Raw genomic sequence first — 26248 nt, 5'->3', positions numbered from 1 at the left:
ATTAATTACCATGCTATTGGATATTACGAAGCCTACTAGCTACATACTGGTAGGATGCAGACAATATGGAGTTACATGACATCAAACCTAGCCAATAATCACATGAATGTGTCATTCTCAGCTCACCTTTGTGATATTCTACGTTAGTAATGAATATTTTAAAGAACTTCTAGTTCTTATATCTGAAATCCTGTGACCTGTTTTCAAAACAAGTTAATGTCATAAAAGTTCAATAATCAAATATATGCTTTCAGACATTATAGCCAGTCACAGCATTTATAGCTGTGCAAGCAAAACCGATATGTACAATCAGTTCTTATGCTTCAAGATAAAGGGGAACCTGCAGATATCAAGAAAATACAGCATTATCAGTGGTTCAGTACAGTATGGGATTTGAAGTAAAAAGTAGTTAATGATTCATTGCTGCAATTACACAGTATTAATGTAGTAGTTGTTTTTATAATTATATAAGAATGTGTCCTACGACATAACACAATAAACATTAAACTGATCTGTGCAGGATAATGCTGAGTATGTAGACTCAATCCATTTTTATGATGGCATCATCCAGTACAAAGAGAGAACAAGCTAGAGATCCTTTAGAGACTATGAGAGCTTTCTTTTTCCATATTTTTAAAATTAAGGGCAAAATCCTGGCCTCTGTTGAGGTCAATGTCAATTTTACCAATGGAAGCAAGATTTCTTTTCAAATGGAGAAAGCAGGAAACTTTTTGGTGTGCTCCCCTTGTCTCAGTTTTCTTCACTGGCCCAAGTGTTTCTTAATTAAGTCCTAGAATGACTTATCTGCTGACAATAGTCAAGACAAATAATCTTTTTGCTGTATTTTGGAAGTGTTTAGCATACTTTAGATCTCTAAAATGGATTGCATTTGCTAACTCCTTTCCTTTTTTGCCTTTCCCTTGTGTATGATATCCCTCAAAAAACGTTTGGGCATCAGTCATCCCAAACATTTTACTACTCAAGAGTGTTTGATTACCACTATGTCTGTCCACTGAGATCAGAAATGAGCCACACATCTTAATTCCCTTTAGGTGTTTGTAGCAATATGTTCATCAATGTGTAGGTTTTATAATAACAGGCTTGGTGGGGAGAGATACATCATTATGATACTGCATAAAAAGTTGTCAGGACAGGGGGATGGAGAAGTTTTACCTATCAGTGGGACAAGCCATGGTTTATAGGTCAATTAAATACAGGATCTGACACCTTGTCTGCCAAAGTAACATTTACATTACCAAAGAGGGAGGTTTCAGCACTCCTGCTAAAGTATCATCAAATCAGTGAAAGGTAAATATATTTTGGAAAGTACAATTGCATCTGCACTCCTCAAGGACCCTAAGAAAGAAATTGCTGTAAAAGCTAACATGCTTTACCAGCAAAGGTTCTCTCTGAGGAATGCAGCCTGAGACATAAAGCACATGAAAAGACAAAATTCTTTATAAAGTAGGTCAAGAAAATACACAGAGTAAATCAGTGGCATGTAGGAACATTTTTTTTAGGTTTGGTGGTTTTATAAGAAATTAAGTAAAAGATTTTCTTTGTTTGCATTCACCTTTGTGTTTAAAAAATGTCTATATGTTACACGTAAATGTTTTTGAATTTTTAAGGTTGATTTCAAAATAACTGGCTAGTGTCAAGGCATTTTTTTCTGTTTTTCATCCAAGAGTCTGACAAGTCTAGAGAACAACGGCAATGTGAGAGAGCATTTTCCTTTCTCCTTACTGAAGATGTTTAAAAGGGAGAGTGGGCCAAGAGTGTATACCAGAAAAAAAAACAGACAGAAAGTTGTACATACTGGCAATGTTGATTTTATGCCATTTATGTAAATGTACAATTCCGTCATAAAGGATAATCTTACCCATTGTCCATGTCTGACCTACCAGACTGCCGGCCCTTTTCCCCATTCCTAGCTATGGTCGATGGAAACCAGCACTGTGACCTTTGTCCAAAATTTAATTTTCATTTCCATTCTTCAGCATCTGTATGCTGAGCAACTTACTACTTTTTTTCAACATCAGCCTCCTAAATCTTTAGTTCATAGGAAAGTTCAAAGAACAAAGAAGCTGTCGGTGGAGGCTAAGACACCACTTAAACCAGTTGAGGTCATCTGCACTCATATCAATTGCAGGGAAACACCAGGTTTTTATAACATAGACCCTAACTGTCCTAGCTTTGGGAAATGATGTGCTAGAGATGGGAAGGGAATTGTGTTGGAAGATACACAGTTAAGTTTACAAAGTGTCATGAGAAACACAGATTGGTGTTTTCTATAAACCTAAGCATGCACAAGTTTAGCAGACACTCAACTATGTGATGCATGAATACAGCATTAATCAAATGTAGTCTCATAAGGGAAAGGGACTGTCCTGTCTGGGTTAATATAAAGTCCTTGTTTTGCTTCTATAATTAATTTCATTTTATTTTCATGAACGTTTTAGGTGTATCAATACATGCATGAAACCATAACTGTTAATGGCTGCCCCGAATTCCGAGCCAGGGCCACTGCAAAGGTAGGATGCGTGCAACTGTTGAAATACGTGTTACCAAAGTGAACTAGTAATTGACTGTGCGCGTGTGTGTTTCAGGTATTCGTGTGTACACTGTAAGAAAATTTAGACATCAGTGGCAGCCCAGAGTCTAGAACCAGTGCTACTTCCCAGGTAACAAACATAATGGAAAATTTCAACCTTTATGCTGCTTCTGTAGCTTAAGAAAAGAGAATGATTTTATGGAAATTGATGCTTTTTGAAAAGTTGCTTTGCAAAAGCAAATCTACTGGTTCGTTTTGTAGAAGTCTGCCTGCAACAACCAATATTTTAATGGACTATTTTCCCATACAGCTCATCCAGAGAGGACACAATGATTTGGGAGATAGAAACTAAACAGTAAAAATTCCACTTTAGCTAATGGGAACTGTAAGTGCTGAGCAAGTGGTAAGGATGAACAGTGACAAAATGGCCTGATCAAGAGACTCCACAGCCAAATGCCAGCCCATTTTTTTCTGATGCATTACCTGTTTTAATAGAACATATTGTCGCTTTGTCCATGTGGACCTGCCTTTCTCATATCCTTAGACCGTGACAGCTACGTTACTGATACTACTAAAATGATGATTTTCTAAGGGAATTCACACAACCATGAAAGAACCCGTTCTGTGTGCCAGTATGAAATATGCTCTGTATATGCATATTTCATAACATGCACAAAGATAGATGCTTCCAGAGAGGTCCACGATGGCTTTCTTTTTCCCATTATCATCTTGTACTCAACACTATCTTCTGGGTGGTATAGCGGGTTCTGTGCATAACAGGTAAACCTGCAAAAGCCATAAATATTTTTTTTAGACCCGTTTCTTTATGGTCCCACTCCTGTGAAGTTAGTGACAAAACTCCGTGAACTCTTAATGGAACTAAGATCTTACCATTATGTATTTGTGTTAAGAGGTTTTCATTTAAAGAAATTATTTTCATTCATTTCATCTATCAGAAGATGAAGGTTGGGAGTGTGTTACAAAATGTTTTCTACAGTATTTTGGAGAAACAAGCTGGATAGTAGCCAGCAAATAACCTAATATGCACTAAATTGCAGGGTATTTTCCTTACTAAGTAGAATGTTCCTTTCTGTAGGCTGTTCTTCTGCTTTTCACCTTCTTCTAATTGAAAGTTAATGGGCAATGTAAATTTGTAAGGTCTATGCTACTATATAGAGAAATGCCTGTATGAGATCCTGATTTGTCTACACTGCAGGTAAACATAGAAACTATTGCTATGTTGTATAGTAAATGGGGAGAAATCCAATTAGTGTTTGCCATTCTCATTTCTTATTCATATAGAACAGCAGGGTTACAGAGCAATGTTTTAATATCGCAGTATTTCCTGGTTATTTCTGGGCTGTCTGCATTCCATTCTCCTAGTGCATTTGTGTCTGACGTAAAATGTATGCATGATGACAAGGTCTGCATGTGCAAAAACATGTAATTGAGAATGATCCATTATGTCACATCATCCACTAGCTTCTATTAAGCATAAGCATTATTAAGATGCTTAAAAAACATTTGCGTAATGCAGAATTGTACAAGCAGTTTGGACTACAAACATAGGTTGAAAAGGATAAAAGACTTTCTTAATGTTTATTTAATGATTTACTGAGATCTATAAGTAGGAAAATACTTGTAGTGAAAAATGAAGTATAAGATGTAATATTTTTCTGGATGCAAGCTTTACAGTTTGTTACGTGTTTTTTCTTGCCAGAGTAAGATTAACAGTCTAGTATTTTTCTAATTGATTTATAAATCCATTGTCTTAAGATTTAATTTTTCAATAAAAGTTTTGATCCAATTATATTATAAAAATTCATATTCCTGTTCCAGGAGTTATTTAGTTTGCAAGATTTCATAAATATTATAAATTAAACTTTTTAAAATAAGAATATCCTTTTAGGATTTCTTTCTGTGCCCAAAGAATAAAATAAATAATTCTGTACCTCTGAAAGCAGAGCAGAGAGTTAACAATGCAGTTCATCCACTTTATTTCAACTAGGAACACCGTAGAGATCGCATTATCTTATCCCACAGTAATAAATTTTCTTCCTGTGAAAAGGCAAAGAAGAAATGCACTAGTGATCATAAGTGTTCACCATCACGCAGTCAGGCTTCCCAGTGCCTACTTCTGGCTCTGCTGCTAACTTTCTGCGTTATCTTTGACAAGTCACCTAAACTCTCTATTCCTCTGCTTATTCCTTTATTTCAAAAGCATTGGCATGGAAGTTAATTTTTTTTAAATGCTTTCAGGTGATCAGAGAAAGTCAGAATAAGATACTGAAATGTTTTCACAGGAATGAATTCTTCCTGCAAATGAACAACAGAGTGTATATCAGTGTTCTCCCTACATAGCCAAATCACTCATTTTTTTCTTCCAGGCAACAGTTGCTGCTTTTGCTGCAAGCGAAGGCCATTCACACCCGCGAGTGGTGGAGCTGCCAAAGACTGATGAAGGCTTGGGCTTTAACGTCATGGGAGGAAAGGAACAAAATTCACCTATTTATATTTCTCGCATCATTCCTGGAGGAGTGGCAGAAAGGCATGGAGGGCTCAAACGAGGGGACCAGCTGCTTTCGGTTAATGGAGTGGTATGTGGAAATTTGATAGAGTTTTCATTTTCATCTGGATTTTCATTTTTCACAGCTGTTCTAATACCGTGATTTAAAATGCAGCCATATGAAACAAAAAGAATTAGCTCTGTGAGAGCCCTTCAGTGTGCATTTGTGGTGCAGTGAGGCAAAGCTTCATCGACAACTTTTTGCCACTACAAATTCTGTTGTAATGGAGAGTGCTTGAAGAGCTTCATTTTAAATCCACACCACATGCTTGATTTACAAGGAAGCTACGTCTGTCGTAATTGATAATTCTTCAAATTCCTTTAGCAGTAAAAATGTAGTAACAGGCTTTGTCGTTCTTGCACTTCATAGCCTCTGAGGCACACAGCGCTTTCCAAGCACAGCGATGCCTCAGTGGCACTTATGCAGCCTTGTGACCTTCAGAGCATTTGAACTCATAAAATCGAAAGAAATTTGGTAAGCACGTTTGGTGCTAATTTGCAATGGACGATACATTCCAAATTTCTTTCAGTGACATTCATCCAGCTGTGATGTCTTTGTCAGAGAAATCAGCTGTACAAACGAACACGTACAGGGAGCACGTATTTTCAGTAAAAAGGTACATTTTTTACATAGTCATTTGTCATGTAAGTTAATACTTCAGGGTGGGGTGTTTTACAGTAGTTTCACTGTGAATGTCAGTATGGAGGTAAAAATAAAAGGGCTCTTGGAATAGAGAGGAAAAATAAGTCTCTGACTACATGATATGGGTCAAATTCTGCTTTTCATTTTGCCTTTTGTTCCCTTTTACAAGGGAATGTAAAGTACTGAAAGGGTAAGCATACTCATTCATATAACCCTACACTTCTCTTAATGAAAACATAATCCTTTTTCATGCAAAACCTCCATCTAAACCTCGTGTTTAAATACACCAAAGGCACGTAGGAGCAATTCCTGAATCCAGCCATAAATGTAAGACTTTCCAACTTAAATTTCCTTTTTGTTGCAAGCCATAAAGAACGAAAAAAATGCTGGTTTCTGCATGCTTTCATGTTGTCATCTGTTTCTCTCAACAATAGCGATTCCCTTTCTCTTGAAACAAAATATCAGTGCAACACTTCAGGCAGACTTTTTACTACTTCTTCTATCAACCATCATGTTCTCAAAAGAGAAATAATAGGTCTGGAAGCTTACTTGCCCCTGTACACAATGAGAAAGAAAAGATACAAAACAAAAAAAGAAAACCCACTGAAAAGATTGTTTAGTCTCAGATAAAAACAAATCAACTGAACATTTAATAAGTAAATTGCCTGAACTTCACTGACTGGAAGCAGATCAAATAATTTTGTTGTTGTTCAGCGCTTCTTTCAACAGGTGAATAAAAAGACAGATAAAAAGAGTTTATATTCACTAATTGATGGATGGTTCTTGAAAAATGCTTTTACTGTCAACAGTGTCTAGGCAAATACCAGCGAGGAAAGTGGTGAACTTTCAGATGTCAAGATATATTGAATTTGACTGTTGTCATCTCTATTTCATGATACTCAAAAATTTTCATGAATGTGCTCTAGAATATATATTAAGCTAATGTAGCAAAAAAACACAATATAAAATTCCCAGTTCCATGTAGGCACATGAGAAAGTTGATTCTGAGATGCAAATATTTTTGCTTTCAGAGTCTAAACAACAGAATTTGAAATTTGGATTGCAGTTGCATACTTGAAATAATGCCTCTGAGCAACTGTTCATACACCAGTCTTGGGTTGAATTAGGCCGATACAGTATAATTAGTAAAAAGGCAAAAATTATAGAAGTAGTAATTTGTTTGCAGACAGCTTGAGACAGGAGGAAAAAGGTCTAAATTTAACATTGTTCACTGGGACTAGTTCACTCTGTGCTTCTCTCAATTTAGCTGAAGAAAAGCAAATAATATACAGTATGTACAATACAACAGACGGCTCAGAAGTGGAACATGAAATGAAAATTAAATATCTGTAACTTGTTTTTGCTCAGAAGTTGGTGGTTATCCAACTTTATAATTATCAACATAAAATTAGAGCTGTGTGTTCAGAATCCAGATTTGTTATCCCAGCATGACTGGGATGACTGTTCCTTGAGCTGTTCTAGCGGATGTTAAAAAAAAGTGTTTTCTCATTATGCTGGGGATTTTGTTACATACTTTTGTCTCACACCCCCTAAAAGTAAAGGAAATTGAAAGCAGTAAGCCCTGCAGATGGCTCAGCAAAGGCACTTGCTGGTGGCTGTTCATATCTGGCAAAGATTCTGCATTTGTCAGACACCTGGTGTGAGTCAGATAACAGAAAAGGATACAAAATAGGTTTTATAGTGACTAATTTCTCACCCAAGCATTTGCTTACAGGTATCTAATAGAAACATTCTTCTCAGTTTCTCAACTTGTGGAGTAGCAATCAGATTCTCTTTTTTGTCTGCAAGAGAGTGGGATTTTTTTCTTTTATATTTATGACAAATCTGTGAGCCTGGATACAGTAATGGTTGGTGTTTCCCCACACCATATCTGCAGTTCTTTCAGCTGTTCTTGTCTCTGCACTATTTTGCAGCCCTTTTTTTGGTGCAATCTGCCGATGCAATAAGGGAAACACTTATATATACTTATATAAGTATATATAAATGTCTGTAATAAAAAATTACATATTAAAGAAAGATACATATTCTGAAACAAATTTATTAAATCCCATGTTTGGTGGGCAGTTCTAAAGTAACATGAGTGTCAGATCCTCACAATGTCCCCAACCACTGTAATCCAGTCAGCAAAATCCCTTGTACAGGCATGACCGATACCAGCAGGAGTCCTTCGCCAGCACAGCCTCAGAGGTTTGCAGAGGCAGAAGAATTCAAACAGCAAAACAACTTCCTTTCCTGGTATAAGCTCTTTTCCCTACTCCAAGGGACTCTGCTATTTAAGTTGTGCAGCTACCGCTATGCAGGTGAAGCATTTATAATGCCTTAGAAACAAGAGTGAAAGCAGCAATGCAAGAGCAAGTATAGCAACCATGTTAATAGCAGCTGAAAACTGTAGATGTTAAGACCTGAGTTAGGTACGTTTGGAGAGTAGGATTAGTATTTAGCAGCACTCTCTTTTATTTTGCCTTTGTTATTTTCCCCTTTGGTTATGGTTCAGAGCTTTAGGCTTAATTCCGTATTGTTACTATTCGAGTCAATGGGAGTTTTCCATTGACCTGGATAGCAGCAAAGTCCAACCCTCTGTTTGTAATTAGAAAATACTGGCTGTAAACTGGAAGAACAAGGCCGGAGAGAAATGGGAAAGAAAACAGGCAATCATGTTTACTAACAAACTATGCAAATACAGTTTACTAAGTTGTATGAAGTACTGAAGTACACCATCTTGTTATTCCCCTACAGGACAGATACAATCTCAATTGCTTATTGCTGTCTGTTAGAACCATCGAACTCTTTGAAAGCAAATGAGTATTTTAGCTACTTCATGTACTTTGGGAGCTTCCTATTTTTGTTCATACCCTGTTCTGAGTTCATACTATTCCACAGCAAAGCTGACCACGACAACGAGAGCACTGTCGTGTCCTCTGAATGTCCATGCAGCGTCATACTGACCATGATTCACAAGCAAAAAATGAAATATAAAACAATGCCAAATTTTATACAGTTCCTCTTAAGGTGAGAACTGTGTTTACAAAAGCCAGTATCAAAGCCCGTCACAAAGCAATGAGTTATAAAATACAGCTAGTTACAGTATGCGTTAGTTATGGTCACCTCTTCTAACATTGAGCAGTTACAGGGTAGGGGACATGGGGAAGAAGTTTTAATTTGTATCTGTGACTTGTTCATTAAAGCAATTTCACAAAACACCCTGTGCATCTATAGCTTTTTATTTTAACTCTCTTTGGCACATTAGGTACATTCACTGTTTCTTAGGCAACAAAAATTTCCTCTTTTTCAAATATTTCTAAGGAAACTTCGTTTCCTCCAAATCACTTTTGGGTAGAAGTGCTTGTTCAGCAGATTTATCCCGGTCACAATTTCTAACAAATCTGATCATCACAGATCATGAATTTTCTTGAAGATCTTTGAATAGGAGACCTACTGGAGGAATTTCATGAACATACAGTTCAAAAACATGAAGTCATTTATTTCAACAATCAAATGTCTATCTCCTTCAAGGTTTTCTCTGGTTCTGGTAATCATTTCAGCACCTGAAATGACATGCATTATTTCTCTAAGTTGCATTAATATTTTTGAAGCATCTTAACATTTCTGTAGAAACTCTTTTGAGTCCAGTCAGTTGACCCAGACATGAAGTAATTATTTATATTAATATGTTGAAGGATATTTAACAGGAGAAGAAAGATAAATAGCAAGGTGATAAGCTTGAATTGTGTTGTTTATATTATTTATGTAGAAGTGTATTGTGTCTGCTTTTTGAAACTTTTAAATCATTATTTCTAGCTCATAGTGTTCCACAGCAGAAGTAGTTCTTATTCACTGTTCTTAAACAATGCTACTCAGTCAAACAGGAGAGATGAAAACAGAATTTTCTTCTGACAGTTGCTATAACAATGCTAAGTTATTCTTTTAGCATGAATTGAACTTCAAATGTTTTGAACATTGCTGCTTCTCTTTGGAGGCCTATGGATATAGTTTCATTTTAAATAGCATGGTATACGTAAGAGTTTTAAAACACAGCATGTAGTAAAACTTTGATTTATTTTATGTGGGAAGAAAATTACGTATTTTCAAATGATCTAGAATCCATGTGAAGATCTCAGTTGCAGTTGTGCAGTCTTTTTTTTTCTGTGCGGAGATGCTTTTGTTTGTTGGAATATATCCTACAACACACATGGGCAATCATACACCATTAGAAAATTTCTCCCTTTCTCTTAAGGTGTGGAACAATCCACATGCCTGAAAAGCACTCCGGTCAGTCCACTTAATAGTAGAAATTAAATACTCTTTTCACAGCTGAGTCACCTACCCCTTTTGGAAATTTACTGTTTCAAACAATGTTAGCATAGAAATCAAGGCTTGAGCCCCTTTGGGAATATGTTTGATTTCACAGCAGATATCATCTTACTGTAAATGGTTTTCCAGAAAGGGAGGGAAAAATAATATATTCCTTCAGCAAGAACTTGCAGTGTTCCAGTTGTTAGAGTTTGATTGCTTACAACTAACCGGATAAAGACTACTTTATTTCCAATAGAGAACCCGTATCACATAAATGTTAAACGTGTGAGCAGTGCCATTAACTAAGACACAACTTGTCCCCAGGAGCATCAGGCATGATGCTTCGCCTGCAGCTCAGCCACTGCTTAATCATCACGTGTCGTTCCCTGCAGGGCCAGGGTGTAAGAAAGGAATTTCAATTTCAAACTTGCAATTTCTTCATTTCTTACCAACATTTCAATATCTATTTTTGTACCTTGTAAACAGACTGTTTGAGTTTTTACTGCAGGGTTTGGGTTTTTTTAACATTATTTTTGTTTGCATAAAGCTTGTTGAGTATTTCGCTTCCTTTTCACAGAATCACAGAATCAAACAGGTTGGAAGAGACCTCAGGGATCACCGAGTCCAACCGTTGCCCTGACACCACCCTGTCAACTAGACCATGGCACTAAGTGCCATGTCCAGTCTTTTCTTAAACACATCCAGAGATGGTGACTCCACCACCTCCCTGGGCAGCCCATTCCAATGTCTAATAACCCTTTCTGAAAAGAAATTCTTCCTAATGTCCAACCTGAACCTCCCCTGGCGAAGCTTGAGGCTATGTCCTCTTGTCCTATCGCTAGTTGCCGGGGAGAAGAGGCCAACTCCCACTTCACTACAACCTCCCTGCAGGTAGTTGTAGACTGCAATAAGGTCACCTCGGAGCCTCCTCTTCTCCAGGCTAAACAACCCCAGCTCCCTCAGCCGTTCCTTGTAGGTCAGACCCTCCAGAGCCTTCACCAGCTTGGTCGCCCTCCTCTGGACTCGCTCCAACACCTCAACATCTTTCTTGGAGTCCGGGGCCCAGAACTGGACACAGTACTCAAGGTGCGGCCTCACCAGTGCCGAATACAGAGGGACGATCACTTCCCTAGACCGGCTGGCTACACTATTCCTAATAGATGCCAGGATGCCATTGGCCTTCTTGGCCACCTGGGCACACTGCTGGCTCATGTTTAGCTGGCTGTCGATCAGCACCCCCAGGTCTCTTTCCACCGGGCCGCTTTCTAACCAGTCTTCCCCCAGCCTGTAGAGCTGCAGGGGGTTGTTGTGGCCGAAGTGCAAGACCCGGCACTTGTTCTTGTTGAACCTCATGCCGTTTGTCTCGGCCCATCTATCTAACCTGTCCAAATCCTTCTGTAGGGCCTTCCTAGCCTCCAGCAGATCGACACTCCCACCCAGCTTGGTGTCATCTGCAAATTTACTGAGGGCGCACTCAATCCCTACGTCTAGGTCATCTATAAATTGAACATATTGAACAGCACCAGCCCCAGAACTGAGCCCTGGGGAACACCGCTAGTGACCGGCCGCCAGTTGGACTTTGCCCCATTCACCACCACTCTCTGGGCTCGGCCATCTGATTTTCACACAGATCAGAAATTAGGTTTGTAATGCAACCTAAAACAGATTTGGGTTATTTAAAATGTGAAAATGAATACATTCCCAGCAGTGCATAAATCTTACTTAACACTTTCCCTGAGTGGTCCCTTGAACAATGTAAGGTGTGGAAACTACCTAAAACCCCGACAGCCTTTCCGTATGAAAAAGAGGACAGAGCTGTAGATCAAAGCAGCATTTTCATTATTGAATCTGTTCTCCCTGCTCCCAGAGCGTGGAAGGAGAGCACCACGAGAAGGCAGTGGAGCTGCTGAAGGCGGCTAAGGACAGCGTCAAGCTGGTGGTACGCTACACTCCCAAGGTGCTGCAGGAGATGGAGGCTCGCTTCGAAAAACTGAGAACAGCCCGGCGCCGGCAACAGCAGCAATTGCTCATTCAGCAGCAGCAACAGCAGCAAACTACACAGCAAAACCATATGTCGTAGGTGAGAGGATTCATTGGTCTTCCCTAACGCCCACTGACGGCACCCAGCCTGGGCCAGAAGCTCCCAGCGCCCAGGGGTCCATCGGGGCAGGGCCTGGTGCCAGGGCCCGTCCCAGCCCCAGCCAGGGGGGCACCGGGGCAGCCCCAGCCCCAGGCGTCAGGCACCTCTCTGGGGATGGGGACCAGCTGAGGCCATGCCAGGACGTGGGCCTATGGATGGGCCTGGCTCAGCAGGGCCCATGGCCGGGCAGGGCAGGGCTGAGGGGAGCTGGAGACCGGCCCTGCTGCCATGTCGCTGGGGCAGGGGCTGACAGCCCTGGGGGGCTGACATGGGGTCCTGGGCTGTGGGCAGGGTGGGGGGAGCCCGGGGAGGGGTCAGGGACAGTCAGGGCTGGCGGTGCCCTCAGGGCTCCAGCAAGCACATGCTGCAGAGAGGATGATCAGAGCTCATTCTTTGGTATATTTTCACATGGTCTGTCCCAGTAAAAATGCGTTTTGAAAATAGGTGAAAGGCCCTAACAAATTCTGGAGCCAATTTCCAATTTCCGAGATCAATAGCTACTGTGCAGCTCTGGCTTATCTGCAAGCGAGACTGTATAAGAAGTCTGTAGTTCTGGGAACATTTTTTAATTAAAAACCACAGCATTTCTGACGAGTAAGAATATGTTACCAGATTTAGACACAGTGTAATGTATTTTCAAATAGTCTGCTACCACTCTGCAACCGAACATCAAGATTTGCTGCTGGTACATGAAGAAAAGCCTTCCTAGTCCCTTCCCTGCTACAGAAACCCAAACTTCGCTCTGTGGTTCCTCTGCAGGGAACCCACGAGTGCTTCTCATCTCCAGTCTGGTAGGAAGTCTCTCATTCACTCCTGACTGACATTCAATATTACAATAGCTTCCAAGAGACTTGCAAGTTTCCCAGTGTAGTCAAAACACATGGCATATGACACACAGAGATTCTCCATATATGTAGTTTTTCTGAAGTCAGTGAGAGTTTGTGGCATGAATACATGTATAAATGTGCTCCATTTGCCCAAATAAAATCAAGTAGGAAGCAGGTCCCAATGACTTACATCCCGATCCTCCATATCTCATACCAGGTGTTTCCAAAATAGGATGTTTGTACCAGTAAGAGTCTACAAATGACTCAGAAAGTCCCCAAATGGTCAGAAACTGAAGCTCCCAGTGATGGTTTCATCATTATTAATGTTGACACTGACCTCTGTTGATATTTAGGGGAAAAAACCCACCTTGTAGACCCCCTGTCCTGTGACCACCAGAATTCTAGCTTTGTTGATGCAAACAAAGGCTCCCAGTGGGATGTGAATCCCAGCTCAGGACCTCAACTCAGGCAGGAGGTATGAACAGTAGTATTTCATGAAGTAAGTTTTGGGTTTCCATGTAAAATAGGGCCATTGCAGGAGACGAACATACAAATGGCACAGTCTCACGTGAAGTTTTTCATTTTTTCAGTTACCTACATCTTTTCATTAGCAAGTAAGGTATTTTTACTGATTTTCATTTTTTGCTTTAAACTGAAAGGAAAGGCAGGCAGGCAGAGACAGACAGCAACTTAGGAAAGCTAAGGCCTCCTTGGAATTAAACCTTGCAAGAGAGGTCAAGGACAACAGAAAGGGCTTCTTCAAATACATTGCAGGTAAAGCCAACACTAGAGGCAATGTAGGCCCACTGATGAATGAGGTGGGGGCCCTGGAGACAGAGGATAAAAAGAAGGCGGAGTTACTGAATGCCTTCTTTGCCTCTGTCTATACTGCTGGAGGCTGTCCTGAGGAGCCCCGGACCCCTGAGGCCCCAGAAGAAGTCAGGATAGAGGAGGAATCTGTCTTGGTAGATGAGGGCTGGGTCAGGGACCAATTAAGCAACATGGACGTCCATAAATCCATGGGCCCTGATGCGATGCACCCGCGGGTGCTGAGGGAGCTGGCGGAAGTCATTGCTAGGCCACTCTCCATCATCTTTGCTAAGTCGTGGGCAACGGGAGAGGTGCCTGAGGACTGGAGGAAAGCGAACGTCACTCCAGTCTTCAAAAAGGGCAAGAAGGAGGACCCGGGTAACTATAGACCGGTCAGCCTCACCTCCATCCCCGGAAAGGTGATGGAACAACTTGTTCTTGGTGCTGTCTCTAGGCACATCAAGGACAGGGGGATCATTAGGGGCACTCAGCATGGCTTCACCAAGGGAAAGTCATGCTTAACCAACTTGATAGCCTTTTATGAGGACGTAACCCGGTGGATAGATGATGGTAAAGCTGTGGATGTGGTCTATCTCGATTTCAGTAAGGCGTTTGACACGGTCTCCCACAGCATCCTCGCAGCTAAACTGAGGAAGTGTGGTCTGGATGATCGGGTAGTGAGGTGGATTGTGAACTGGCTGAAGGAAAGAAGCCAGAGAGTGGTGGTCAATGGGACAGAGTCCAGTTGGAGGCCTGTGTCTAGCGGAGTCCCTCAAGGGTCGGTACTGGGACCAGTACTATTCAATATATTCATTAATGACTTGGATGAGGGACTAGAGTGCACTGTCAGCAAGTTTGCTGATGACACAAAACTGGGAGGAGTGGCTGAGATGCCGGAAGGCTGCGCAGCCATTCAGAGAGACCTGGACAGGCTGGAGAGTTGGGCGGGGAGAAATTTAATGAAATATAACAAGGGCAAGTGTAGAGTCCTGCATCTGGGCAAGAACAACCCCAGGTATGAGTACAAGTTGGGGACAGACCTGTTGGAGAGCAGCGTAGGGGAAAGGGACCTGGGGGTCCTAGTGGACAACAGGATGACCATGAGCCAGCAGTGTGCCCTTGTGGCCAAGAAGGCCAATGGCATCCTGGGCTGTATTAGAAGGGGTGTGGTTAGCAGGTCAAGAGAGGTTCTCCTCCCCCTCTACTCTGCCCTGGTGAGGCCGCATCTGGAATATCGTGTCCAGTTCTGGGCCCCTCAGTTCAAGAAGGACAGGGAACTGCTAGAGAGAGTCCAGCGCAGAGCCACGAAGATGATTAAGGGGGTGGAACATCTCCCTTATGAGGAGAGGCTGAGGGAGCTGGGTCTCTTTAGCTTAGAGAAGAGGAGACTGAGGGGTGACCTCATTAATGTTTTTAAATATGTAAAGGGCAAGTGTCATGAGGATGGAGCCAGGCTCTTCTCAGTGACATCCCTTGACAGGACAAGGGGCAATGGGTGCAAGCTGGAACACAGGAGGTTCCACATAAATATGAGGAAAAACTTCTTTACGGTGAGGGTGACCGAACACTGGAACAGGCTGCCCAGAGAGGTTGTGGAGTCTCCTTCTCTGGAGACATTCAAAACCCACCTGGACGCGTTCCTGTGTGATATGGTCTAGGCAATCCTGCTCCGGCAGGGGGATTGGACTAGATGATCTTTCGAGGTCCCTTCCAATCCCTATCATTCTGTGATTCTGTGATTCTGTGAACTTAATTCCTCAATTCCTTGTGCTTGCTCTGAGAAATGTGTTTCTTTAATTCTAGGTTATTCTCAAGGAAAAAAAAGCCTCAATCAAGAGTTCAGTAATGAAGCAACCAGAGCTGTACTTCAGTATTCCAGGAAAAGGAAACTACGGGAACACAAAACAGAATTCATCTGGAGAACGTGCAGTAGAAGAATAATTTAGTTAAGACAGCCACAGGGAGGGTACCTTCATGATAAGGCTTTTCAGCACATGGCAGTCACAGGTACATAGTACTTCTGTGACTCTATTCCTAATGAGAACACCATGATAGGTAAACCCTATGAAAAAGAGAAGTCCAGGGCTTCCAAATAATTCTGTTTGGTCTAATCTTGCGCTCCTTACTCTGACAAATTGGCCAGTTGGCTTTCTCTAGTGAGTGAAAGTTTTGTTTTAAGGAGATCAAGATTGCTGCTTTTGGGGACAGAATCTTTCTCTACAGTTATCTCCAGAAATTAACAACTACATCAGTTCAAAATTTTGCCACAGACATCAAACTCATACATCATGCTTCATAGCCACTTTGTACTATATATTGTAGAGCTGTTTTAACCTAACTTCCTGTTTATAATTTTCAATTTTCCCTCTGGAAATAGCAATTTACTATATTTATAAAGTATTCTATTTGTAGAAGCAATTGGCTTTTTACTCTTGGTGTTTCCATATATTTTATTATGCATCAACAGAGTGAGAAAGTTTTAGGTCAATTTTAATTTTATTAGTAGCAAAGTTAGGGAATCCTAGAACTGTATTTTTAAACGTAGGTATTGCTTGTATCTATTATAGTTACTATTCAGAAATCTATAACTGGATATATTATATATTTATTCCATAAAATATATATTGTCTGAATGTACCTTTTAGAGAAGTAGGGTCTTTGCTTAGCATGTATTGCAAATGTAGTAAGCTAAAAGACCAAGCTTTGTTTGGCAGATATTACTGTGATAGCATAATCTCGGCTTTTCTGTATTCTTTATTTTCCAGTCTAATGTTAATATATTTTAGAGAGGAGGAAGTGTAAGTTGTTTCTTTTAAAACCCGTACATTATCATTTAAATCAATTTGAAGTTAGAGTTCTGCCTTTTTTTTTTAATCAAACCAAATTAGAATGTGCAAACAAAATATATAACTAAGTTCTTAAGTTTACATGTCTGCTTTTCCAAAGAAAATAGTCAAAGCTGGAAGGCTATAAATGTCATCTACTTTCAAGAAAATAAGAAAATGGAACCCCCAAATTCTAAAAAATAATAATTTTCAGCATGCCTTCTATGCTTCATTAGAAAAGACTGGGGGAGAAAAGGAGCTTAGGGGAGAACCCTACAGTCCTTGCATGTTGAAAACTCCAGCTGATGTCAGTGAAGGTTTAGTAACATGAGGAATGTGGAAATGGTCTGAACCAGTATTCTGGTTGTGAACTTGGAACAAAGTCAGAAACAATTAATATTTTGAAGGATTTAATCTCAAACAGAGAGAGGCAAAGCAAACCAGGGAAATTGGCTGTATCATAGTATATGTTAGAAACCAAATGAAGGCTAGCCAACAGTCTTGACCGTGTTTGATTATTGTAAGTAGCTACTGAAAGAAAATTACTGTATTTTTAAAATCAAACAGCATGAATTCATCCAGAGAAGCCTCATTTTATACAGAGAAGTAATTCTATCCAGTGATCGTTGGTGACAGTATCAATTAAGACAGTGGAGTTTGAGAATACCAGAATTAAAGATGAACTATATTGTATTGTGCTCTGCACGGTGTCTTTTTATACTCAATAAAATTGTATGTACCTATTTTAAAACTGTATTCTCAAACAGACACTGCTATTAATGACGGTATATAAATTGTTATTATGACTGCATATAACTGTTCTGTATCTCATCAATATGATTTGAATTACACTGATCTCTGCATTTTCAGAGACTTAAGTATTCAGATCTAGTCCACCCACTGTACTGCATTTTTCCAAACTGCCTCCTCACCTCCTCCCTCCTCTTCCTCAAAAAATTTAGGTTTGATGCAGTGGAATGTGCTGATTAATAAATTTCAATAATAGAATGTCATTCATATAGAGAAGCATATCAAATTCATTTTCATATATTATTCAATAAATTATTTATACACACTGAAATTAACATTCTAGTCTTTGCCAACATTTAACAATAACATGAAAGAAGAATATAAGTAAAATACAACTCTCAATGAATTTGAAGTGGAAGCAGGAAGAAATAACTTTTTAAGGGTCCCTTTTCATGCCCCTTACTGATCAATAAAACATATAGCCACTTAATCACAGAATAATCTGTGTCCCTAAACCTATCATCTGCATTTAGTTGTAGACAGTCTTTTCATTTGTGATTTAAATGTCTTTGGTCCTGATGCAGTAAGGCACTTCCAAGTGCATTGCTGAATTAGGGCCTGAAAGAAGTGGAGGGAAAGCACTTCCCACATGCAGATCTGCAGGTACTTGTGCATCGTATTTTAACTCATTGGTCTCCTGGCATTTGCTGTTTCACTACACTGAATTGATACTCCTTCAGTCAACTTAGTGAGTTTTATTGCTCACATTTACGCTTGGGGCTCCCTCACGTCTCTCTGCGCTGTCAGCAAACTGAGGTAGGAGATCCAAAAAGTCTTTTCTGTCTCTTTATTACAATAACCAGAGGGGTGCCATGTGATTTTTACAAGCTCTTGCATCGTGTTCACTTATGCCAAAGATCCAGATGTAAGATGTAATAACAATAGAGATTCAGGGTTGGTGGCATTTACTTACTGAAGTTGATGGATCTGCTGTGCTAGCCATAGTTTTTCTGTTTGTGACATCTGATCCAACTGGCACTTCATAGGGGATTGAAGGATTTCATAGTCCTTGATAAAGCAAAAAACTCACCAGGTTGCATTTTCCTCTTTTTCTTCCACAGTGACAAATCACAGATGAAAGGTCAATGAATGCCCATGAGTGGAAGAAATTAAATAAAAATCTACCTGCAGTTCCCTGGTGAATACTAATGCAGACCACTTAGTCCCATACATCATATCTTTTATATGTATTTATCACAGCCAAGCCTCCAATCTGACTTAGGAAACTTTGGGAACTCTTGCAGAAGACACAAAATTATACGCCAGACTTGCAGGAGAAGAAACTGTTTATTCATCTACTAACTTTAGGAATTTTAGAGTTCTAAATGAAATTAAGATCTCATGAGCAAACAAGGTTCCTAGAATAAAGAAATACTAAACAGCAAGAAGGGTAGTTTTGCCTGTGTTTGAAATAATACAGGATTTTAAGCATAATTTCAGATTTTAAAATAGTTATTATGCTCATAGAAGATGCATTTTATTACAGGATGAGAGACTGTTTCAGAAAGTAGCAATTATTTCTGAATCTCCTTGAAAATGGAATAGTAAAACTGACCAAACAATCTCCTAATACACAACTGTGTCTAGAAGAGCTAAGGGGATCCTTCTGTGTATAAGCAGAGGATTACCAGCTAGCAGTAGTGCTGTCCCTGAATAAGTATTAGTGAAACCATTTCCATATCCAGCATTCAATAAAACAGAACAAGTTTCAAACACAGAGAGTATTCTGGGACAATTCACAAGAATGTGCTGCTTGCTGCGATACACGTCTGATGAGAAATACAGCCCATTATGCTTGTCCGTGAGAAGGTCAGGACAAATTAGGGATGTGTTCAGTCTTGCAAGCAGACCCAAGCTCACCCTGTTTGTCCATGAAGCAAATGCAGTCCTGTGCTCTGAACCAGCAAAAAGATTTAGATATACGTTTGATGGATTCATTGCCTCTACCTTCAGCTGTCTAAAAGCAAGCTGCGGAGCTTACGCTGATTGTTTCCACAGTCAACAGAGAGTTAGAGGCATCCCTTGAATGCGATTCATTCCACTTGTCTTTGATACCTATCTTAAAACAGGATAAGGCATCCCGTAAAAGAGTTTATAAGCAGATCCCCTGACTAAGCAGCCTAAATTACTAGCTTAAAGTAAGTAACGTCTTTTGGCGTTTTTTGCTGCTTCACTCATACACAGCTTCCTAATAAATAAATAAATATCCAGCCACCAGTGTTTGAATTCCCTGGTCTAAAACCTCTACAACGCATAGCTCAGATGACTAATAGGCCTTACACGTGATTTGTTTTGTAAGGAGGTTCCTGTTGGTACAGATGTCTGTTCTGAAACATTCTAAGAAATGTAAGAGCTCAGCACAGGTATCATTAGCAAAATGCTTTGGTTGTGGTATACACAGGACCAGAATACAACAAGCTTCAGTCTGTGAATGCTAATAGCAGAAGTCAACACTGCCACCCATAACACTGGGCTAGTGTGTGTGCATTTTACAATAGCTGCAGCCAAAAAGATGAACAGTTGCTTTTGATTTTTGGTTACAGAGATGCACAAAAATGAAAGCCATCAAACTTCCAACATAGGAATTTGTGATACCAAGAGTCACAGCAAAACCTGACCAGTTCTGAAATCTAGAAGCCTGCAGCTATCTAGGATTAACTAAGAAGATTACAAAAGCAGATGTCTATAAGAAGCAGCCAAAATCCAAGCGAAAAAAATCCTATTGAGATTTAATCTCCAATCTGCTTTTAATTTACTTTCTTATAGTTAGTTTCACTCTTACCAACTCATCTGACCAAAAGGGAAGCATATGATTCAGCAATTGCACTTACTTTTATCAAAGCCATAAAGAGCTGATAGGGTAGATGAATACCTCTTCCCTTCCTTCCTCCTTCCTTCTCTGTGAGGCTTGGATAGAGCTGGGTTCTGTCTGCAGAAAAGTGACACCCAAACACATCCCAGTGCTACAGAGGGTTTCTTCGTTAGTCGGATTATGGTTCCTCCCCACCTGCAATTCTCAGTATGTTTCCTCAAAGTGGGCATGTTTTATAGACCCACCAATTTGTGTTTATTTCAAGGAAAACTCGATTCTAAGCCTGAAGCTGTAAATCTTGCCCAACCTTTTAATTTTGACATCTCAAACCAGACCAACTATTGCACTTGTAATAATCCAGCTGGGAGCCTGGGATTAGCTTGTAAACTGGTCCAACTAAAAGCTGTATCCCAGGAGCCACTTCTCTAATAAATGAAAGAAATGTAAAAGACAAACACAAAGTATAACTCCTGAAGTACAGGGAGTAGCCACTGCAGTGCTACAGAAAGGGAAACATACAATTTTTCACACATGCATGAAAACTTCTCCAGGAGTATAGCTATTATTTTACTTTAAACAAGTTACTTTTCTATGTTGGGAGGACAAGCCACTTCTCTAGTAGCAGGTTTTGGTAACAAGAATAAGGCAAGATGCCTAGCTAAAACAAGAAACCGTGTGGGAAGAATCTGGTGTATGTTAAGGTAGCCATGAACAATTCAGTGGGTAAGGGTGAGTCCATGTCAGGTGATAGTAACTCTCAGAGATACTGCTCCCACTGATCTTCTCTTTCCTTTCCCAAGTCTACTCTATCTAATCCCACCACTTTTTAGCTTCCCAAAATTCCCTTTGACTAGAGCCCAAATACCACCACAAAGCTATTCCAAGTCTACCACTGCAGTATTCCCCTCCCCTTCTTTTGTGCGAGTTTTCTCTTAGCTGAGCAGTGACAGTTGGCCACATGCAATCTCCTCAGCCAGCTATGGCATTTAGGCTTTGCCAGGTCCACCTCCCGGAGTGCTCTGCTACTTCACTTGCACTCCATATCCATTAGCTGCCCTCTCATGGCCACCATAGTCATCTGTCTTGCTTCCGCCACACCAAATAATACAACTACCCATGAAGAATACAAGGGAAAAAAGTACATTTAGGGGGTAGAAAAATGGTAGATAAATCTTGAAAAAAATGTTGTCAGGGTACACCAAGAATGTCCCTTCTTTCCTGAGTCAGCTCCTTTTCATCAGGTGATGATTTTCGCCTTCATTTAGTTCCCCGCTGACAAAGCACTATATGCGACGACACTGATTGTGGAACAGCCATACATCCTCCTCTGGCTGGGTGAACCACCAGCTCCTTGTCTGGAACCGATGGACATCTAGAGCTGCTTGAATGCATTACACAGTGAATTACACACATCTGCAGTAGGTCAGTTACTGTGCACAGACTGACCGTGTTAGTTGTACGGGTGACAATCCAGCATGTCTGGCATGCAGACCCATGTCTTTCTGGGATTTCAGAGATGGAAATGTGGAACCAAGCCCTGGCGATATCCTAACATAGAGTTAGAGTTAGAGCCATCTGGAAATGTTTGTATTATTAAAAGACAGCCAGGAACCAATGCTTCATTTGTTTCAAAATTCTATTTCAAAGTAAGTTTTCAATGATAAAAAATGAGAAACCAAGAACTTTTCTTAAACTCTTAAGGACCAAAGGTGCAGAGGACTATTAATTTCTTTACTAACTTCATGCTTCAGGTGCAGAACTTATGCCAGCACCACCTTTCAAGCCTCAGTTTTGTGCATGTTGTGCTTGTCTTGTCTGTAGTGTTGACAGAAAGAAGTTAAACTATTTACCATTGGGTCTTAGTACCCCTAAAGGAAAACACAAACTTGACTGCCTGCTGAAAGGGGGCTTAAGCATCAATTAACTCAGACTAAAACGGAGGTGCTGACTAGGTCTTTTGTAGCAACATTTGTCTCCACTGTTTTGTATTGCACCGAATAGACAATGTCAATAATTTGTTCCAAAACATGTTAGATTTGTTTCCTCTGTATACATAGCAAGTTTACAGCTCCATTGAATGAATATATCCAGCTGTCGTTACCTGGATTTGCCCGTGTGGAGCCGGCCAGTGGCACCATCCAGCTCTCAGTTGAATAACTATGCTAAGGGGGACGCCTAGTGCAAAATGACGCTCATAACATCTTTAGCTGCTCATTCCAGTGTCATCGCTGCGGAGCTCTTTGTCTACTAGCATTAAAAAGCAGACACGTACAGATGTACACAACATTCATTCAGCATATTTCCACACATTTCACAGGGAATGGACAGTTCAAAAAAGGCTCCATTTAACATGTGCAATAATACCACGAGTGAATACTCTCTGTGCTAAGAAAGGCAAATAGCAATGGGGGGTAACAGCAATAGAAGCAATATTCTTGCCTGGGTAAGAATTCTATGGTTAATGTAAATATTGCTTAATATGATTAGTGGGCTGCACAGTCTGGGTCTGATCATACTATACCTCCTGCTGCTGCTGCTGCTGCTGATCATACATGTGCTGATGAAAAAATTACACAAATCACTGTTAGGGAGGTGTATTGCCCACACTGAAGTAAATGAAACACAAAGCACACATCTTTGTGCCTTGCTGAAGCCACGTAAACCAGGTGCAGTAACAATTTGATGTAAGTCATGAATCTCACACTGCAGCAGCTGCTCTGCTTTTGGGTGGACCTTGCCAAAGAGAGTCATCAGATTGGGTTTCCTTTGTATCTGTGATTTTCTCGAAGATGCTAACAGTCTGTAGCACTGCCTGGCATTACCTTCCTCAGAGTGGCACCCAAACACAGTCCCAGATCATTACATCCAGGTGTATCTATGGACTAGCTGTAGAGGCATTTTATTCCTCCCCTTCTAGACACTCTATAATTTTTTCCTCTTTCTCACCAAACTAACCAAGGCTTTGATATTTAGCTTAAATATGCAGGTATTTGAAAGTTTTCCTTTATTTCAAGAGGTAAAACAGACTAGGAGCTATGATTTGTACACCACAGGTTGTCTTCTCAGGCAGTTTCCTCTCTGAAAGACCTGGAAGAAGGCAATACCCAAGAAGCACCAACTTGAGAAATACAGGAAGCCTCAGAAAACTGTCATCGGTGTTTGAAAGAGAAAAGGACATTGCCAGAGGAAGGCAGCCAGGATGATAAAACAGTCCTACCTTTGGCAAGCTCCACTGGTAAAGTCCAGGCACCAACAACCTTCACATCTTTTTCCATTAAGTATAAGGTGCAAAGACAGCACCTGGGAGGGAGGCAAGGGCCATATCTCCTGTTCAGTCTTCATGTTCTGAGTTCGGGGTTTAACAGCAGCCCAAATTCCCCAGTTCTGTTAGAAAGCCACTTACTCTGCTAAGGGTTACAATCCTGGACAAGGAGGGGTAAAACAAGACCTATGCTCATCCTGGAATTGGATGGTGTGACTACATAACTGTTTGCCAAACTTAAAGTCAAACACTTTAAGACTAAGTAAGGCCATAAACATATTTTGACTAAATGTATGTGGATTGCTTGAAAGCTTCAAATAATAATCTCCTCACATCCGTAAACAAGTCTTCCACTGAGGCTGGTGTGGCTGAGGCTGGTTTCTTCCCTGTGTCCCTGGCTAAAACTAGGCTGATTAGCTTAAATCTGAATGGAGCAAGGATGTGAGAAATAAGTCATTGGCTCTAATGCAAGTGCAAGTGATTTTCATAAGATACTGAAGAGTACTTGGCAGCTATCTGCATAACAATTAGTACACCTCCAAAGCATGATTTAGAAGCAGTCATCTTGCCTTTAGTAAATTATCCAGCTCAGCTACTCATGAGTAATACTGATCTGGCTTACTAAGGAGATGAGTGCAATCTTAAAGTAAATTTGTTCTGCAAGCCAAGAGTCAAAAAATGACAATCTTCAAAGCTGGAGAAAAAAATAGGAGGAAAAACAGAATACTAACAAATGTCAAATCAGATGAAGATTTGACAGATTTCCCTGACCGTGAAAGTAACTGTTCAAGTGGCTGAAGTGACTCAGGAGTCAGTCAGAACACCTGACATTATTTTTTTGAGAGGCCAGTGTCAGTGAAGGTGAGATTCATTGCCGCTAACACCTCTCTAAAATAGAGGTTTCTGGTTAAGCCAAACATGAGCCTCTGCAGTTAATAGAGAGAACAATTATCCCCAAGGGGTGATTCACCTCATCTGTAAGGGTTACTGACACAATATAATACTTATTTTTTCCAGTGAAGGCAGTGGAAGAATTTTCTAGTCCTCCTCCTCCATCCCTGTCCCCTCTGCGTTGCCAGTCTTTATTCCCACCCCAGCTTTAGCAGGTTTCTGCTTCATCCTTTGAAGCAGCATAAAACCTTTCTCTCACCTTCCCTATTGGAACTGCTGTGGTTTCTTAGTTTGTCTGTAGGAACATCCTATTCCCAACTTGTCACTGAAGAAAATACGTTGAGTAATTATCTCTCTCCCATCTCATAATATTGTTAATGGGAAATACCTCTTTTTCTTCGTTCACTATAGAGGGAACCTGGATGAACAGATCAGATAGGAAGCCTAAACTTTAGATGTTACATAATGTAACCATCTAGCTGATGAGCACAAATCCATTTACCACCGGGACAGTAACTGCCAATGATTAGTGCACAGAAGCCAAGCAAACTCTCTGACTGTATGAAGTGAATGGGCAATAATTGAGACAAAGAACTATGTCTGCACATTGTCTGTAGCATACAGATCATAGAATTTTTTTGGTTGGAAAGGACCTTTAACATCATCAAATCCAACCATTAACCTAACACTGCCAAGTCCACCACTAAACCATGTCCCTGAGCACCACATCTACACATCTTTTAAATACCTCCAGGGATGGTGACTCAACCACTTCCCTGAGCAGCCTGTTCCAGTGCTTGAGAACCCTTTCTGTGAAGAAATTTTATCCAATCTAAACCTCACCTGGCACAACTTGAGGCCATTGAATCAACAACTGCCAGGATGTAATTCTAGGAATTTGCATGCTACCTGGCTATAAAACCATCTGGTGACACATATTTTGTTGGTTTCAAGTGAACAGAAAGTTAAAGATCAGAGGGATCACCCCAGCTGAAACCAAGGCTAGGAGCCTCATCATCTACCTCCAAAGAGCGGAAGGTGGGGCAAGCATTGCTGTGAGCTCCATGCACACCACACCACCCCTCCCAATAACTATGTTCCAGCTTCCAGCAACTTGGAGCTTCCAAGGAAGCTTCTTGAACCAAAAAAACGGGTGTCATTGTATTTAGCAGCCCTTGATGAATTTCTCTTACATTAATTTTTCTAGGGGCTTTCTGAAGCCAAGGTTTTCAGAAACCACCCACCCTGCAGCAGAGTTTCACAGTTTATTTACACATGGTGCAAAGAACCATTTCCTTTTGTTTTGAAGTTTTTTTAAAAAAAATAATTTTGTGCCCTCTGGTTGCTCTACTGGGACAGACATTAAACAATCATTCCCTCTCTGCTTTCATCATGTCCCTATCTTTTCTCTAGGTCATTTAATGCAGAACTGCATCTTCCTTGAGTCACCAGTCTTCTGGTGTTGGATTAATGCTAGGAATTAAAAATAAAACAGAAGTCCTAGGTTACTCTGCAACCTACATTCCTTGTAGAGCAGTCATTTGGGAATCTTTGATCACATTTGTTGCCTTACCATGAATCTTTTCCTATTCTGCTACACAAGTCTTCAGATGGGAGTACTAGAGGAGCCTGTATAGTCTGAGGGCACACTGAGATTTATATAATAGCATAGTGATATTTTCTGATTGCTCATTATCTCTTTCTCCATAACACCTAATACCATTTATCGTAACTCTCAGATCTCTTTCCTGGCAATTACCTGGCAATTACCTGGCAATTGGTAAGACAACCCACGAT

At 40.4% G+C, this 26248-nt stretch overlaps 1 protein-coding gene across 2 annotated transcripts in view; it reads left to right on the top strand.

Annotated features, from left to right (window-relative positions):
• The window catches only part of LIN7A (lin-7 homolog A, crumbs cell polarity complex component), a 52418-nt gene extending 36129 nt beyond the window's left edge, over positions 1-16289 (top strand). Inside the window, exons 3-6 of one of the 2 annotated variants that reach the window (XM_068401717.1) lie at positions 2460-2531; positions 4939-5148; positions 11942-12150; positions 15655-16289. In XM_068401717.1, coding sequence (XP_068257818.1) covers positions 2460-2531; positions 4939-5148; positions 11942-12150; positions 15655-15697 — 534 coding nt within the window. In that variant the 3' untranslated portion in view covers positions 15698-16289. Of the gene's footprint in view, positions 1-2459; positions 2532-4938; positions 5149-11941; positions 12155-15654 lie in introns of both variants that reach the window. The other variant, XM_068401718.1, reaches the window with a different exon arrangement.
• Positions 16290-26248: the final 9959 nt, after the last annotated feature.

This window comes from Nyctibius grandis, chromosome 5, assembly GCF_013368605.1.
Source record: "Nyctibius grandis isolate bNycGra1 chromosome 5, bNycGra1.pri, whole genome shotgun sequence".
Classification (NCBI taxonomy): domain Eukaryota; kingdom Metazoa; phylum Chordata; class Aves; order Nyctibiiformes; family Nyctibiidae; genus Nyctibius; species Nyctibius grandis.
This window is presented reverse-complemented; position numbering and strand designations above follow the sequence as displayed.